Source organism: Bacillus rossius, chromosome 6 (assembly GCF_032445375.1).
Source record: "Bacillus rossius redtenbacheri isolate Brsri chromosome 6, Brsri_v3, whole genome shotgun sequence".
NCBI lineage: Eukaryota > Metazoa > Arthropoda > Insecta > Phasmatodea > Bacillidae > Bacillus > Bacillus rossius.
The window spans coordinates 17,628,130-17,647,294 of NC_086334.1; the positions used below are offsets into that span (position 1 = coordinate 17,628,130).

General features: G+C 37.8%; 1 protein-coding gene across 1 annotated transcript in view; it reads left to right on the forward strand.

Annotated features, from left to right (window-relative positions):
* LOC134532740 (uncharacterized) overlaps positions 1-19,165 on the forward strand; it is a 40,367-nt gene that overhangs the window by 19,878 nt on the left and 1,324 nt on the right. The window contains exons 11-23 of the mRNA XM_063369547.1: positions 341-558; positions 2,981-3,197; positions 4,519-4,741; positions 6,046-6,244; positions 7,941-8,101; positions 9,035-9,174; positions 11,890-12,029; positions 12,592-12,718; positions 14,613-14,831; positions 15,853-16,212; positions 17,231-17,450; positions 18,791-18,942; positions 19,021-19,145. Coding sequence (XP_063225617.1) covers positions 341-558; positions 2,981-3,197; positions 4,519-4,741; positions 6,046-6,244; positions 7,941-8,101; positions 9,035-9,174; positions 11,890-12,029; positions 12,592-12,718; positions 14,613-14,831; positions 15,853-16,212; positions 17,231-17,450; positions 18,791-18,942; positions 19,021-19,145 — 2,501 coding nt within the window. The remainder of the gene's footprint in view (positions 1-340; positions 559-2,980; positions 3,198-4,518; positions 4,742-6,045; positions 6,245-7,940; positions 8,102-9,034; positions 9,175-11,889; positions 12,030-12,591; positions 12,719-14,612; positions 14,832-15,852; positions 16,213-17,230; positions 17,451-18,790; positions 18,943-19,020; positions 19,146-19,165) is intronic.

Consider the following 19,165-nt stretch of genomic DNA (forward strand, 5'->3'; position numbering starts at 1 on the left):
TGTAATAAGTATTCATTTTGATTTTTGCAAAACATAATCACCCCTACACCCTTATGAAAGTCACAGCTTGTTTACCCACCCATACCATATCGAAGGTAAGATTTTAGTGTGCGGTAAAGCGTAGAGGCTTAAGGTGACATGACCTCCGAGATTATGGTTAGCTCCAAACTGTTTGGGTACAGATAGTGTGTTCATAAGTAAGAGTCATGCCGAGGTTTGTGATTGGACAAGCGACCCTCACTGCACGAGCGCTACACATCGGACCCCAGGCCTAACCAAGTCTCCCTGTCTGCCGAGTGTGTGCCGGCGAGCGAGGACAGCCTCCCTCGATGATGCTCAGGTGCGGAAGCTGTGCTGGCCGGTGCTGACGAACCGGTCGGAGCCCCTGGACCTCCGCGTGGCCGCCCTCACGACCCTCGCCATCTCGGACCCTGCCCCCGGGATGTTCGCGAACCTCTTCTCGTACATGCAGGGCGAGCGGGACGCCCACCTCTACTACCACTACCACACGATGCTGCGGTCGCTCGCCGACACCACGTTCCCGTGCTACAAGGAGCTGTGAGTGCGCGGTCTCGCAACCCCTCGCTGGACGAGTGTCACTTCCAGGTGCTCCCGGCTGGCCTTCACGTCTTCCTCTTGTTAGTTTCCATTAGAGACTGCGGTGAAATGAAAATTCCATTGGCGACCAAGGGAGGAGTGGGGCAAGAAACAGATTTCTCTCTCGGAACAGCAATGCTCAGTCAGCATCTACGAATGCTCAGTTGACACTCAACGCTTCTGGCTGGTGTTATAACAGCGGTAGTTCACCAGTATTGAGTATTGCACCACCTAACAGATATTTATTATTTTGATAAACTTTGTGTTCCTTTGGTTTATTACATCATATTAACTAAATTATATCTAGATATGAAATTGACAATATATCTATTTAGTCTTGTTGAACCTTTCAACATTATATTAGGACTGTTTCCTTATACTACAAATATTGAATTAAAATGATTACTGACAAACTGGCGTATAATATTGTGGGATAGGTGTAGTAAGAATCAGTGTATGGAAATAGGAAAATGAATGATTTCTTGAGAAACCACCAGAATATTTATATAATACTCATTTTATAGGAATATACTGACATTGTGTTTGGTATGGAACAGTACCAACATGGCAGTAAATGTTTGTGTACTAGAAAGGTTCAGTACTAGATGTGGGCCTTGGCTTCTCACGGATAGATAAAAAAATTTTAACACAGCAAATTTTTTCTAAGAGTCATTATACAAAATTCTGTTAATCAATTTCAAGTATCACATACAAAATTAAAAAGAATTATCTTTTTTAGAAATTAAAACTGCTGGTTGCCACAGGGAAGAAACTTGAAATGAACCCTGGCTCTGAAAGGTTTAAGGGATGGGAAAGGAGAATAAGGGTGCTTTTTCAAAATCTTATCACTGCCACAACCTCTTAGTCTAGTCTACACACTTGCTACCAAGAGGATCAAAATTTTGTGCTTAAAAAAAAAATCACGAATACACTTAAATACCAAGAGTCTTGAGTATACTCCCTTTTCCTGAAGGTTGTATGTGAGAACAAAATACTATAACCCCAAAAATAAAAAAGGCAGAGTTCCCAAACAGAATTGATGATAGGCAAATGTGGTCTAAACAACACATTAAAAAACATATTGCCTTTTTCCAATTTATTAACTTGTCTCAAAATATTTCTTGTGATCATTTTCGTCAGGTACAAATGCATTATATTTTCCAAGAAAATTAACTTATATTTTATATAAATGACCATCATATTTGGCTACGAACGACTTTTCTTAAAAAAATACCTGCTGGCAAGTGGGACAAACAATTCTTAAATACATAAACTAGCATTTTATATAAAAATATTACCGTTTATAAAAAAAGGTAGCTATGATCAAAAACGTGCTCATTGCTTTAGACATTTTAAACCATCTAAAACCATACAAAAATACTTATAATAGATTATACAGATTAAATAGTTAGGGTTCAGAAATGGATTTATGCACTTTTGTAATTAAATTTCCAAAACGCCTATAAGTTTCTCTTCTATCCTGCTCGTTTTTCCAAAATAAATCCGACAAACACATCTATTTATTGTTCACTTAGAAGTCTATTACAAAGTTGCTCAAAATTATTTACGTGTGTCTTAACTCAAATACGCATCTTCTAAAAAATATTAATAACTCATTTTAAATGGAAACTACTTGTGCCGATACTCCAAACATACAGACTTTCCTACTTCCAGTTGCAGCTCTGGTACATAAAAGTCAAGCCAGCTTTCGTAAATCACTGTGGCCATTTTATCAAACATTTACAACCTGAATGCAGTTAAAAATTATTATTCACTCAAGTTTCAGTAACCATTCTTGTGAAACACAAATGTTCGCTCGCGGAGGCTTATCCCACGAAACTAGGTCAATGTTTTTCTTTAATTTGCGAAGCAGACGTCCTGGTGTGCACATCACGCTGATCCTCGTAGTATTGGTGGCGATTCCCATCACCTCATGACGAGACCATCCACCATCAGCGGTGGTCAGCCGAGAAGTCCTGCTCACTTCTGCGGGGCACCGCTCCAACGGCCGGCGATGCTCAGCTTTTTTGACTTGGTTGTCGGCTCTGCTCGGACCCATCCAAAAACCACCGAGGTTCTTGACAAAGTGGCGGCGAGAAAATGAGTAGGAAAACTCATTGCTATTTTCTTAAGCATCTTTTTTAATCTATAAAGTAGAAACATGACACAGCCAATAACACTTTTACAAGTATGAAATCACTAAACATGTTGATAATAGGGTCATGACATCATATATAATTTTTAAAATAAAAGTAATAATTTTATTTTAAATATTCCTTTTAAGTTTATACCATAAACTCATTTAGTTTAGCTGGATTTTCGGATAAACGGGGTTTGGATTGGTGGGACGCCAGTGAACATAGGCAGCTGTTGTTTGTTGTAGAGGATCCCTGGCACGAAAGTTTCTCCCGGTGGCCCGCGAACCGGTGGAGGAGCTGTGGGGCTCCGGCAACTACATCCTGGACTTCAGCGACGCCGAGCAGCAGTTTGGCTCCGTGGCCCATCTGCTCATGGTGGCAAACAAGCGGACAGGACTGCCCAACGTCCTGCACTTGTTCCTCGGCACCCACGCCTCCGACCACATCACCTCCCGCACAGAGGTGAGTTGTGTCCTCCCTCTTCACCTCTCCACGCCAGTGTTTCACCTGACCCCGACGCAACCTGTGGAACATCAGATGTCTGCATTCACACGTGCATCAACGTGTTATTGAGGTCAGGGTGTTAGTTTAAAATTTCTGATTGGCAACGAGAAGAGAAAGAAATGTCCAAATTTTTTTTTGTAGAAGACTACATATATCTAAAAAATAATCAGAAGAAAATTCAGTGGAAGGAATAAATCTTAAAAAATATTACCGCACAGACGGACACAGTGTGCTGACAAAGATGAGGCAGTTGCAACCAAAAACAGTAAATGAAGACAATAAAAAAGACCTCGGACAAAACAGCGACAAACAGACGAACTCAACGATGATATTAAACAGGTAATGTGAACAAGACAGCGACAACACAGAGACACACAGGCGAACCTAGCGATGTGACAAAAAAGATATTCTGGACACCAGAACGACGACAGCACAATTACAGTAGGCTTCCTAAGAAAAGGTTTATCCACTGCTAACAGTGAGATGTATAAATGCGTTTATATGTCTAATAAATGCATTTATATGCATTTATACACATTTTTACGTACATTCTCTATTAAATTAGCTAAGAGATCACGAATTGAAGATATAGTGCAACCAACCATTATTCTGGTAAGTACTGTCATAACATAGCGCAACGTATGATTCTTAACTTTTCTGAAGTATGTCCTGGGTAATATTGAATGGAAATATACTATCTTAATACACAGTTCTTTGTGTGATTTTCTGCTGTTATTTATGTGCATAAATAGTCACAGTGTTGACAAAGTTGTTTTTAAATCTCTATCTTCATCTGCTTGTCTGCAGATGCGACAACAGTCAACAATTTTACTCGTTCCACCTCCTCTGGCATCACAGCTTTCAACACTAAATTTGAACAGTTTGACCAACAACAACCAATCAACCATTGTTGTTTCACAACACTTAATAAAGTTGGCAGGGATGTTGAAATTGTATAGGAGCTTAGACATTCACACCAACAATTATTATGGCTGTTTTCTGAGCTTGAGTAATCTTCAAATCTCAAATTGTATATTTGTACCACGCAATATACAACACAGCTGTGTAATGGCGTTTACCTTGAAAGTATGTCTTGCTGTAACAGCTGTTATTCAACTAACGATATATGTACATGCATCAAAAGTGTAAGTGTAGGTACGAGTTAATTCAGTGGATACAAATAGAATAAATGACCAGAATAAACCTGTTTCTGGAGAGCATAACCTACACTAAACTTCGTAGTTTCACTAAGTGATAACAATTTACGTGTTTGTTTCAGTTACTTGTCCGGATGGAAGGAGTTGAAATCATTGTGAAGGAAAAACTGATGCATATCTTTAATTCAACATCGAGCATCCCTCAGCTGATGGGGTTGTTGGACAAACTTGACCTGAGACCAGTAGCTGCTGAGCGTTTACACATCGAACTAGCGTTGAATTTGCAGGGTTTGACTGTGCTTTCTCAGGTCACAAACTTGTCCAACTGGAAAGAGTTACTCAAAGGTGGGTATTTAAGTGAACAAGTTACTCATTCTAGTGGCATTCTCATAACTTCTCAATAGAATAAATCCTATTTGGGCTTCCGGCAACATGGGGAGTTGATATATGATAAGCAGGAATGAATTTCTGGTCCCAATCTTGAAAAGACTCTTGAAGCTAAAAAATCTTCTGTTAATATATACTTACTGTCTTGAACATTCCAACCTCTCTCTCAGATGCTTACAGATAGCTTATAAAAATGTTAATATATACTCAAACACTGACTATTCCAAATATATGCTTTTCAGTAATTATGTCAGTAAACTGTGACATTGCTGTTTAGTCTTCAATTATATAGCAATTAAATTAATTTTATATTTTTTTTAAGGAGGGGTATGTTACAATAAAAAGAGTGATAAACAATCAATTCCTTGTCTTGGCAAGACAATATAAGCTAGAACCACAATTTGTTGCATAAAAAATTATGTATTTGGTTAAAGCTAGTATTCTAAAGGAGCTGGAGGTTAAGTAACCTACATTCTGATAAAAAAATATTTTTGAATCTATTATCAAAATTTAAAAAAAAAAATCATATTGCATGCCAGTGAAAAAAATTGTGAATGAAATACTTTATATAGAATTACGGATTATTTTCACATGTATTTTGTGTACATAAAAATTACGCTGAGCAAAAACTGATGAAAAATTACGCAAAGTTTATGAATTTTTATTGAGAAACCACAAGTATAAAAAAACTCATTCGGGATCACATACACTCCTTTTTTTTTCATCAGGGAGATAGTAAATAAAATTTATAAAAGTAGCAGACACATGTGCAACATTCTCAAACATTCCAGGAATTGAAAACATAACAAATAAACCATATACTATACTAAAAATCAAGCAGTGATGGGCAGGGGTGTGGAGGGTGGGTAGATATTTACCTTCGCCCCCCACCCCTGTAATCCTAAGAAATCCTATAAATTCTATCATTCCCACTGATAAAAGGAAAGAATTTAAAAGTAAACACCCACCCCCTTACACAAAATAAAATTCTGCATATGCTTCTGGCGAATGATACTACGTGTGTCATCGAGGTTCGAACGCCAGATTGCCCTGGCACCGATGATGAAGTTAATTTAGGATTTGAACAAACCGTGAAGGAAACGTGAGTCCAGGACAGAACGCTGGTTCCCTCCAGAGCTCTGGGCCCTTATGACGATTTGCTTCGGGGCCCAATGAACCACCAGGCACTGATGATGTTAATTTAGAATTCGAACAAACCTTTAACGAAACATGAGTCCAGGGCAGAACGCTGTTCCCTCCAGAGCTGTGGGCCCTGACGACGACTCAGTTCGGGGCCCACCTGAACCACCAGCAGTCCCAGGTGGTGCTGCTGAACGGCAGATACTTCCCCACCGGCGCCGGCACCCTGGTGGCGACGCGCGCCCGCGCAGTGGGCCTGACCTCGCTGAGGGGCGACGTAGCGTGGAGCCCGGGCAGCCTCCTGACTGACGTCGACGTCAGGTGCGGCCGCCGGCACTCCTTCCTTGCTCTGTGTGGTTGACACAGCACGTGTGGAACAGGGCGGCCCTCAATTGTCACTGGAAGTTATCATAAATGTTATATTTTTAAAAAGGGAATATTTCCTGACCTAGTAACACAGAAAATGGTTTAGGACATCACAGACACCCTGAACATAGATATTCGCAACACAAGCAAGCTTTCGATATGTTTGCCAAAACACAATTCACTTATTTTAAAGTTACTTACGTTTCTTTATGTTTAATTTGGTCTATAATCTTGAAATTTAAAAAAAAACTGTTTTTCCATTCTTTAAAATGTTATTTAAAACAGCATAAGAAAAAGTTATTATTATTATTATTATTATTATTATTATTATTATTATTTTTAATGAAAATATTAATCACAATTTGTATTCCAATAAAACTTTTCTTTTAAAAACTTATAAAAGTTAAAATTATTGAGTACTGCAAACTAGTGTTCAAAATTAACATTTCATTTTACTCCGTCATTTTAAAATTATTCAGTATTTAAGACTTTGAAATATCTATGCGCCAAATTGTAATGATAAGAGATTGAATTTATCTGATTGATGGCCACGAGACTATTTATAGAGTTTCTGAGCTAAACAATTACATGTGATACAATAAGAGTCATAAAACTACCCAACCTAATGGTTTGAATGGAGGTGTGGGTTGACTTAAAATTATTAATTTTCATTACCAATTAAACATTGAAATGAGGGAAAAAAATTTTTTTACTCTCACTGAAGATCATGAACATTCAGCGGTGGTGTGTTGTTTTAACTACCTCCTTTCTCCTCCCCTTACCCCTTTCTTCAACTTAGTTCTCTTTGAATTGCCCCTTCCACTGGAACCCTGGGTGGATTTGCACATGCGTCGGGTCGTACTTCTGATGAGGCTGTCCGCGCCCTCGAAATTCGTGCCTCCCTTGTGTGAGTGTTTGTTCCTTGCATAGGGCCGGTCATGGGTGCGATGTAAGCACTTATTTGAATGTTTGAGTGGTCGTAGCATCCGGTGGCGACACCAAGTCACTCACTTGTGTAATTTTCATCAACTTTTCTAAATTCTTGTTTTGATAGCCACCTTCCAAAATATTTTTTGGCTCTAATGTATTTTGCTCTTTGTTTTGTCGAACTCATGTGGTTCAGTACCCATAATTGAACCTATGACTCGTGTCTGCGTGCTCCATCGTGCATTCTTAATGAATAATGTTTCCATGTTGGGATAATGGATTTCTGTCCGTTTACCAGGATTACAGGTTATTTACCCCTACTATCCATCCTGTATTCAAGTACCTACTTCATGAATACAGTCATTAATACTGCTGCACAGGATTCAAAACTTGTAATTTTTTGTGAATTATCTTGAAATAAATTTTCAAATTTGATAAATAATTAATTATGCAGCAATAATACAGAAACAGATTATTAGAATTAGGAAAAATGTTAAACCTTGTCCATCCAGACTAATTGGGGCGAAAGGTAATCTGGACAATCGAAAATCCGGATAATCTGGGTAATAAGAAAAACAAAATTATTTATTAAGCAGACTTACAATCTATTGCGACAAAAAAATCAAGGTTTGCAACAAAAATACAAAGTATACATGTCCTGTAAATTTTACAAGACATATCTGTTGTGCTGTTTGTAAATTTTTCACAAGATTGTTCTTTTCAGCATGTTCCACTCCACTGTGTACGAAATGACAACTTTCAACCCTATTCTGAACATGTGGCAAGCAGCAGAGATGCATCAGACTGTACGCGGTCACTTGATCATTAACAACCGCCTTGATGTGTCACCTTCTCACTTCAAACTGTCACTTTACCGCCCCACAGGTGAGCTCAACATAGGCTTTTTTTTTTGTTTTTAATTTTGGTAGCATAAAATATTTTATTATTTTTGATTATAACTTTATAAAAAGGCTTAGTGTAAAAATAACTTACAATTGTTTCTCTTTGTATAAAATATCTCAAGACAATTTATGATAATTAGACTTCAAAACAGGCATTTTTATGTGATATCACATGAGTTCCCATTTTTGAGTGATGTTAATTTTCTTTACTTTTTTATTATTATTATTGATGCATACCAACAATTCTAAATATAAGTTAGCAAACCCAAGGTCAAATTGTAAGTTTTAGGTAGACTTAAAAATATTATTTTAAAGTGTTTATTTTTCAAATATTCCAGGAGAGGGCCCCTGAAACCCCTCTTTTCTGGGTTCGATTTTACCCTCCCCCCTTTTCCGTCCAGGTGTCCTCCAAAATACAGGATGTCCATAAAAGAATGTCCCAGTTTCATTTGTATATTATAACAGTTTAATTTAGACTATTTACAACAAATCATAAATCAAATTTAAGGTAAACTAACAAATTTTTTCTTACAAATGTTCAATATACCACAGTCGGATGTTTTTTCCACATGGGGGGGATCAAAATTAAAACTTTAAACGAAACTCGCATTGAACTGAAATTACAGATTAACTCTTGGCAAATTGCAGAACCACGAAACGCATTACGCTCGGGAGTTGCCATTTTGCGTAGGTGGCGCTGCAAGCAGTACATGCTCGCGCGTGCGCTTATCTGAAACTGTTTGAGTTACTCTTTGATTGTGACCTTGAACCAGCACACTGCAGTTGATACTGTTAAAATTGATAACTGGGACATTCTTTTATGGACGTGCTGTAGTAGGGCCCCACAAGGCCTGGCAAAGTCCAGGGCCGCCTCTGTTCGGTAGGAGGGAGGAGGGATGTGCTGTTGTTCCGGCAGGCAGCAGCGCAGGCCTGGTGTGGCACTCGAGGACCAAGGTGTCTGTGAAGGGCCGAGAGGCGGCCAGGACGCTGAGGAGCCTGTGCCCTGAGTGCGACACCGTCCTCGACGTCGTCACCGGCAACAAGGGCGAGAAAACGGTGAGTCGAGTGTTCTCTTTCCAAGCCGGGGTGGGGAGCTGCGATCCCGGGCGTGCCGGAAGAGTGCCGACTCGCACGAACGAACGTGCGTGGCTGAAGACACATGTCAATTGTGTTCCACGTAATGAAACTCAGGCTCAGTGCTTGTATTCCGACTGTCCACGAAACCCTGCAGTTAAACTGGCACACTATCAGATATTTCTTCCATAAAACACATACTATTCTCATGAAGGGTAATAGTCCAATCACGCATCCTTTTGAGTGCCTGTTACTTAATTTTATATTTGTAATTATAATTGTGCACTAACTTGCTGTTCATATTGAACTACGGTGTTCAACCATGCTTGTGCCCTGTAGCCCAGTTCACTCAGCTTTCAGAACCATCTCAGACAAGAGTATACACAGCTCATAATGGATAAAGGGGCGTTTTTTTAGGAATTCAACAGAAGAGGCATTTTTTTTTAAATCAAACTCTTTCATGGAGGAGGAAGATCATAATTAACTAACAATTTTTTTTTAGTGAGATTTGTTACAAACGTTCTCTAACTGCAGCTCCTTGCTCCTTGCTTTATTTTATTTCCACTTCGGCAGGGGGCAGCTCTCTCCCCTTGCCACCTGCGGATACGCCCTTGATCTAGGTGGCTTACTAGTCCCAGTTTCTATTAGTGTTGTTCAGTACCCAGGTTAGTTGAGAGGGTGAAGCAGGAGGGGCGATAAGGGGGGGGGGGAAATTCCCTGGGCCTGGGCACCAGGGAGGCCCGGTTAAGTTTTGATATTTTTGAAGTAAAACTTCTTTGCTGAAGGGGCTACATTTTTCGAGCGTTGCAAAAATTCCGATCGCATGAGTGGAACAGTTAACTATGTGAAGAGGGAACCAAGAGAGGAACGGAATGGTTAGATACGTGGTGGGCGAACCAGTAGAGGAGCAAACAGCTGGGGAGAGGTAGGAACGACGTAACATATGTGCACACTTGCATACTAGCATTCTTGAATACTCACATACTTTACACTCACACACTTGCATACTAGCATAATTTAGCACTCGCATGTTCGCATATATTTTTTTAATCTGTGACCTCAACCAAAGAGAATTATGTTTTCTATAATTAATAATATAATAAGCAAGAAGTTTCACTTATATGTCGTGCGTGGACTCCATGCAAACATATTTTTTATGTCTTAGTTTACAGTGATAGATGACATTACAAGTATATTTATAATAGAATTCATTATAAACTTTAAACGTTATGCAATATGTGGGTAAACTAATGCATTAAAGAAATCTCGAAACTCAACCAAGACCAGGGAATTTCCTTCCACCCCTACACCCTGCTCTTAATATAAGTGGGATTCAGTTGATTACTGTGATTCTGTGAAGTTTTTTTTTGTTGGATTTTCAGTGGCTTATATTTTTTCTCTAAAATAAATTTATGAAAAAACTCATAAAAATTTTTGTGTAATCTAATTAAGTGAACTTTGATACAGCAGAAACTAATACAAGACTACAGTATAGTAGAGATTAAAATAATAAAAGACTACAGTATAATAGAGATGAAACTAACAAAACACAACTGAGTCTAACTGAAATCACTGAAACTTAATACATACATCAATTGCAGCAGTAATACGTATTTTCTACTGATTAGTTGAAACCATTACATATAAAAAAATTTAAATGAATGTTGAAAATTAAAACATTGGACACAAAAGCTGTCATCCAATTACCATCAAACAAATTGGCCACATTTCAGCAGCATCACTACTGTCAAAGTTTCTTGTGCAATTATAATTTGAAGCAGCTTGTCGGAAAATTTGATTGTTGAGAGGGCCTCTAGCCATATGGGGGCAAACTGACACACACTTGTCGCATCAAGTATTCAGCAGCAGACAGCTTCAATAAGGTTGGGGCCACTACCCATGTGTAACAATAATGTATTCACCCAAAAATAATGCAATGATTTTTACCAAAACTGTTGAAAATTAAAGCTAGTCCGCTCTTGCTTGCGACTTCTTGAACCTTCGAGGGGGACAGCAGGCATGACAGATGAGACAGGATAACACTTTGAATGCCAGGGTGAAGGGGAGGGGGTCAGAGTTCAAGGTCACCGGTCCTTCCCCTGGAGTCACAGCCCCCCTCCCCCTCCTTTTCCCCTTCCCGGGAGACCACCGTATAGCGCAGCATTCTTTGCCTTCTGACCGAAAGCTTTTATACTACAACCATAAAAACCCTTGTTTTTTTTTAAATTCCAGCTTGCTGTTTCAAAAAAAAGTTCATGTAAATCACCTTACTGACTTAAGTGGCACCACAACACCTCTATTAAATATTATATAAATTTACTAATTTTAATAATAAATTTGTTTTGGAATTGTGATTTCCTTTCCGTAAAATATTTTTTCATAAACTCATAATATGTTTGGGGTCACGTTGTATTCAGAGTTGCATTATGTTCAGGTTAAATGAAATGCTTTGACATGTATCCTTTTTAGTTCCATTGTTGAAACATTTTAACATTCTCAGAGAGTAATTAATTTTCATTCCTTTATCATGCCTCAAATATTGTAAATGTTTGTGACTGTGTTGTAGAATCGGCTTATCCATACTTGTACTTCATTTTCTCTCAGAACGTGTTGTAACTTATAGCATGAGATGTTTTGCTAGTCCATGAAACCCATGAACTAGTAAGAATTAATCATTACCTGTGACAAATACTTCAGAAACAGATTCTAAATATACCAATCCCTGATGCTGGGAGCAGGCTCCAAGTTCACGTTCTGCAGTGTGACATGTGCCCGAACGAAGGCTCCACTGCTTCCATGCTTCTGTCGGTGCTGGACAAGAACACTAAGAACTATCGGTAAGTAGTAGTTGCGTTGCGGTGGGCGGAGGGGAAGGTGAAACAGTGCTCACGACTCTTTACATTTTTCTATTTTAAAGTACAGTCAACATGAAACACTTTTACACTTATTAAAAAAAATAATAATTTATCAACTTTCAAGTTTGTTGTGTCAACTCAAGTGTAACCAACCACTGTCTGTAAACTTATAATACATTAATGTGTTTGTTGTCTGAGGAAAAAAAAAAAAAAAAGTTGTTTGTCTTATTGCTTTTTAAAAATATTTTGTGGCAGCTGACGTTGGTTATCTTTTATACCAGCACATTGACACAGTAATTAGTACATACTGTATTTGTTTTTCAGACAATATCAAAGGTTGATGGGCTCTTCACAAGGGCACCACTCTTTAGGCCGAATGCAACATTAACTTCAATGTAGTACTGTGAATGTATAAATGCAGAGCAGAAGATAGATTTTTTAGCAGTTGATAAATACTATATGTGTGTATGAATGACTTAAGCTGTAGTGCCTGCCAATGATCAAGCGAATGAAATGAAGCAACTTGCTTGTCTCATGTTCGTAGTGTTCTGCCTTCAAGTCGACCGTACTTGGTGCTGTTGCACTTTGCAGTCCACGCACTTGTCGCTCCTCCGGGCGACATTGCAGGCTACAGTGTGCAGCTCGTGTCAACGCACAATGAACTCACAAAGGCAAGAGTATACCAGCTGAATAACTGAACATAACCACTTGCAAAAATCTGTAACATCTTCAAAAAAAAAACTCCTTTCCCATATAGGTACTATATATATTTCAGCTCTCAGCTAAAATAAGCAATTTTAGGACAGCTATACAAAATTTTTGAGTAAGAGCAGTTATGCTTGAGTTTTGGGATAAAAAAAATGCAAGAAAAAAGGTAGTTTATAAAACACGGAAGTCGCGACAGCACCAACCCTACAGCTTAAAATATTAGAAAAAATTTCATCCAGCTTCTGTAAATAATTGATGTTTTTCACAAACACTTGTGAAATTCCTAATTGATTTCAAAGCATGATTAGCTCTCAGTACGCTATAGTTTAGTAAGTGAAAACATAATATATGTGATAAAAATATAATCATAGTTTTCTAATACATGATTTCTGCATCTTAAAGGTTTTTGGAACAATTCACTTGAAATAATAAGAAAGGCAAATATGCAAGCCAAAATTCAAAAAATTGAAAGCTGGCCGAAGCTTGCATTGCATATTTGTCTATTGAGTTTCTCATGTTCTTGCATATTTTTTTATAGTATATAACAATAGTCTTAGATTTCGGTTGTTGTAAAATAACATTAAATTAAAAATCTTGGCATGTCTTTGATTAGCTACTTGAAAACGCATTCAAAATCTATTGGCCTTAGTGACCAAAAGGAAAACTCATTGTTTGCCTAACACAAAGTGTTGAACCCATCCACCCGCAAATATTGGCAAAGTTGAGTGTTACTAGCAGTCAAACATGGAATGTCTGCATGCATGAGTATAGGTTCGTTTTTAAGTCCTGATGAAAATATACTTACCCTTCAGAAACCTAAAGTAAATAAAATAAAAAAAATAAAAAAAGGGTATATACTCATGTACACCCGTTAAAAGTTATACGTCTTTGGCATGATTGAGAAACAGAGAGTTAACATACCTGCTAAAAGTTTATTAAAGCAAAATGATAAAAGGAGATCTGGGGAGATACTTGCCAGAGCTGTCATCCATCGTCGGTGGCAGTATTACTACAGGGGGGTGAGGGCGGGTTGTAGTGCATCTGGTCGTATTCTGTGTATTATCCACCCAAAAAAAGTGTCTTCGCATGTCAGGATAACCGAGTCCTTCTTCCTTGCGTTTGTGGGCGGAATGTTTTCTACCCGATCTGTAAAAGGTTCCTTTACTAAGTTTTAAACGAACTTTAGCACTGGGTGGGCAATGTGTTGTGCGTGTGCTGTTTTAGACACGTACGTATTTGTAACTACTCAACTGGTTCTCTTCCTGGTAAAACATGGCTATCTAATAACGTGGGTGTCATTCATGTATCTAAACAACCATGTAAACAATTTTTCTCTGTATTTTCTCTAAATTGCCATTGTTATATTTAGTGAAGATAAAAAAACCTTCCAAATAAATAACTGTAAAAATCCCAAAAATTTAGTAATTTTTTTTTGACCACTCAAAAGAAAAAAAACCTATAGTGATTCCAAGACATTTCCAGAATTTCGAGATCCAGCACAGCTCTAATTTTAACACTAAAGATTTTTTCTTCAAATACTTGCATTTAACCTAGGTTCAGTTTAAAGGATTTGCACTTATGACATTCTTATTGCTCATTTTGAATTACTCAAATGAAACTAGCCTTAACACTGAAATTGTGTTACATCGAGTAAAAAAAAAATTGGTTAGCAGCCAATGAAAGCAAAAATTCCACTCCCTACAATCTTCTAAAAGAAATGCAACTTCAACTGAAAATTTGTATTGCCCATGATCCACTCTCCTGGTTTACAAATTGTGGCATTTTGAAATAAGTTAAGATATTAGTTTGAAGAAACATGTATTTGCATTGGCGTCTGAGATTGCCGTGATGTTTCAGCTAGAGCTGACCGCACGACTGGATGTGAGCAGCTACCTGGAGACTCGCGGAGATGGACCAGTCCACTTCAAAACACTACTTGCTCACAATACGCTTCATAACGACACTTCGCTGTGGGCCTGGGAAATGACCGGCCAGTTAACAGTTCCGCTGCAGTTCGATTCATATTCCATCGATGCTGAGCTCACCAAGTATGCAGTTGGGAAGCCTACCTACAGTGTGAGTAAACATTAAAACATTCACTTTCTCAAAGTTAACCATTTATATTATATTAGTTATATAATTTTAAAAGACAGCCGAACCCCTTATTTATACTTTTCAGGGGAAACAAAGAAAAAAGTGTAAATATAGTGAAAACTCTAAAATTCATCTGTTACGTAATTTCTTCTATGTACATTTTCTTGGCTTCTGGGTGTATGCCGTGTCTGGTAATTGTCTTGCCAACGTAAGACTACAGTAGCTAGTGTTGTTAGGTGTAGTTCAAATATTCGTGTTAATACCACCGGTCTATGCCTTACACTGACAAGCTCAACGACTCCAGCCACTGTCTGATTCAGTTACGCCAATCATCTCCATTCGTTTTATGTTACGTTGACACACAAATATCAGTCCCACATAAAAACATCAAAGTCACTGCTGGACTTAGAAATATTTCAATCACTTCTTGCAACTTGGCAGCAAATATTTCTACTATCACCTACTGCACCTCTCAGGTAATATTTCTATCACCAAACTAAAGTTTATATATGGACGTCATACCATACTGAAGATGTTCTGGCACAGTTAGGGCTTAATGGAGTGGATGAGGTGCAGCATCGGCAGGCTTGGACTCTATGTACTTTGGCGGGCGGCTCCCGCGTGGGTCTGTACTGTCGAAGGCTGAGCACTTGGTTTCTATGCCTGCCATCACGACCGTTACAGAAGCCTGGAACAATCTTCCCATGTCTTCAACCTACTGGGAACAATGGCCACGTTCCTACTGTGTCACACCCGGTTGTTGATACTGAAAGGTTTAGTTCACACTGAGACACTTCTGTCTGCGGAGTATCGTGGGTGGCCTACCTCAGAGGCTTCGCGAGGGCCGCACTGAGGAAGGCGTGCTCATGCCATTACAGTACTAGAAAGAGAATTGACACGTCAGAGACACAGGGTTGTGCTCTAGGCACAACAGTGCTAGTGAGTTCTAAGATATCTCACAATGTTGGAATGTCACTTGAAATGACAGTGTTTTCGCCTGCAGGTGTGCGTGCAGTTGGGGACTGAGCTGCAGAAAAGTGAGGAGGAGTTTTCCTTGAGAAGCCTGCTCTCAAACGTCCTAAAGAGTCGAGGCACCGTCTCCTGGGGCAGGCTCGGCAACGACACGCTGTCTTGTCCGGACGGCGGGGGGCGACTCGAAGTCGCAGTGGCGGCTGAAACGTCCCACGAGCAGAAGGAAGCGATCTCAGCGGCAGACAGGTGGCCATACAACACGTGTCCTCAAGCCAATGAGGAACCATTCTCGTACTCGGGAGACATGATGTTCCTGGACCCGGAATGCAGCCAAATCATCTCGGAATTATCAACACCACGGGCAGTCACTGCCACCATCAAATACACAACCGTAAGAAATTTAAAAAATAAAAAATAAAAATAAAACATCGACAAAGCCTACAGGCCTAGGTAGATTTCGAAGTACCTATATCTTCTGGAAATATTTTGGAAACTTCTCTAAAATTCTGGAACAATTTAAAAACTTAATGTACGTAACATATTTATGCTCTTCAATTTTACAACATGATCGAAAATATTAGCTCATTTTCCATGCAGCAAAAATATTAAGACTATTTTTAACTCAATGTATCCACCATTGAATAACTTTGAACAATTTTCATATTATATGCCCAAGAAGTTAATTATGTCATTGAATTAATTTGCAAACACTATTTTTCATCCCTTGGACTAAAACGTGGTCGTATAATATTTTCTTTGCACTAAGGTTTAAGAAAATATTAAGATGGTTTGAAATAAACTCGATGAATTTTGTACTAAGAAATTTTGAGTTTTTTTTTAATTTTCAATTCCTGTTTTAACAGAAATAATTTGTTTCATCAAAAATGGTTTCAGCCAAAGTTTTAGATGAAGTTTAAGATTTATACAATTTTATAACGGATTTGATTGTAAATCTATTAAAAAAAGTAATTAATTATGATGTCTAGTGTGCACTTGAAGATTTTATATTGATACATTAGCATTAATTTTATATAGCAATAGTTAGAGCCAAGATTTTACGGTTTTATTTTTTGGGAAATTTTGTCCTAAAGATTTTGAGATTCCCTCTTTATCGTCATAAAAATTCAGATTTTCGTGGCTCTAGCAATAGTATATCCATTTTATCACTTTTGAGTAATTTTATTTACCGAAAAATCTACATCTCTGTTAATGTAAAGTGATAGAATACATTTTTTAGCTAATATTTTTTACTGACAAATTATAGTTGCTTGTTTAACTAATGAACTTAACATTAAACATTAAAGCATGCAAGTTACAATTTATATGAAAGTATATTTCCTTCTTCATGTTTTCATTTAAGAATTTACACTAGTGACGTGTTATTTTAAAAAGGAAATGAATTTTCCCAGGTAGAAAACGAAGATACAATTAATTCCCTGCCCCACTCTGCTGGCAGCCAGACAAAGAAACTGGACATAACGGCAGAGTTCCCGCTCTCTAGGCACGAGATGGAACTCACAGTTAATGACTACCAAGTGAGCTCTAGCATGGGCGCAACTCTCGTCCTGCCGTGGTTGTCGCGGAAACTGCTACCGGCAGCAGACAGCATCTCCAGCGACTGGACGCACAGTAAGCATCGCAGACAGTTTAGTAGCCTGCCACGTCTTGTTCCAATGTTACAGCAAAAATGTTGCTAAGGGAGAGAGACAGGAACAGAAAGACACCATCATAGTTTCAACAGTTTTTGTTCCATTAACAACTTTCTGTTCTTTAATTAATAAGAAAAAATGTTTTCTATTGCTGATAAAGATTTTAATTTATTTTGTCACAATCAAGTATCATTTTACAGAAATGTGGCAATGTGGCTTTAAAGACGAATAAAATAGAAGCGAGCAAATTCGAGCATTGAGTGTATCCATTTTTTTGTCTTAATATCACATTAATGTATATAGCGTGACGAGTCAATCGGTAAAAAGTTAAAACACTGACAAGTGCTAAATTCATATTTCCTACTAATCAAAATTTTCCTGCTTATGTTTTTTTTTACAAATGCTGCCTTGAATAACATTATAATAGGGTTCTATTGTACCTAGTATAGTACACGTAGTTCTTATTATTGACTGCACTTATACCAACAGAAGCACTTCTTCAAAATTTCATTACCACAAGAGATGGGTAAATAGCTTCAGCATTTAGATATGCTTTTCTTAGTCATTTAAGCCAGAATTGGTAGTAAATTCATTTCATCTGCTCTTGTGGGCAATTTCAGTAGTGTTAAAGTATGTCTGTATAATAAAGTTACAAGTTCATGCCAGTACTGAAAAGTGAAACAATATTTCCATCAAGGTTTCCATTCTTTGCTTTAGACAATTTACCTCAGTTTTTTCTGTATCTTGATTATTTCCCCTTTATCATCAATCATGTAAGATGACAAATATACTACTTATTGAAACACATTTCAACCACACATGCCATATCAAATTGATCCTGCACAACACCGTTACCATTTCCATCAATGTCATGCTACGTCAATTCGTAATATAAAACCACTGTAGTTGACCAAACTGTGAAACAATGCATTATTATCAGGCCTATGCAAATATCAATTTTTAGTTCCAATTAAATACAAATACCAAGGAAAATACAAACACGAACACCAAATTCAAATAGTAAGAATGAGTATTGAAATACCACTAAAAAAAATTTTTTTTTCACATCATGAAACAAATACATAATAAAAAGTAAATGTATAGTGTATAGTCTTCTGGGAAATTAGACAAATAATAATAAAGTGAAATGTTGGTTGAGTTAAGTCAGCTACAATAATTATACAAAATTTTTCTTTTAAATTTTTAAATTTTGAGAGAAAAATATTGTGCTTTTAATTATGCAGCTAACATAACCAACCATTTCATTTCAGTTACTTTTCGTCTTATTTTCCAGTACCTGCTACTCTATTATTTTTACAGCTTGCATCATAAATGCCTCCAACGTGAGAACATATGACAACGCCTTCATTAAAACAGCGGTCCCAACATGCTACATCGTAGGCACAGCAGAACGAACACAAAATCCTACTTTTTCCGTTATGGTGCGAACACGCCCGGGCTCCAACCAGCTGGTTAGTATGATTGCAAATAATGAATGCAGTGTTGATTTTATGTCTTTGCTAGTTATATGTATACTTTTGTCTTTATAGGCTTTGAAAATATATTCAGGCTCTAACTACATTGAAATTACTTCACGGGATGGCTGTACCACAATAGTTGTCAACGACAAGCTGGTTATGGCTGAAGAGAGGATAAAAACAGTGAGCAATTTTGGGTAAGTGTAGTACGTAATTT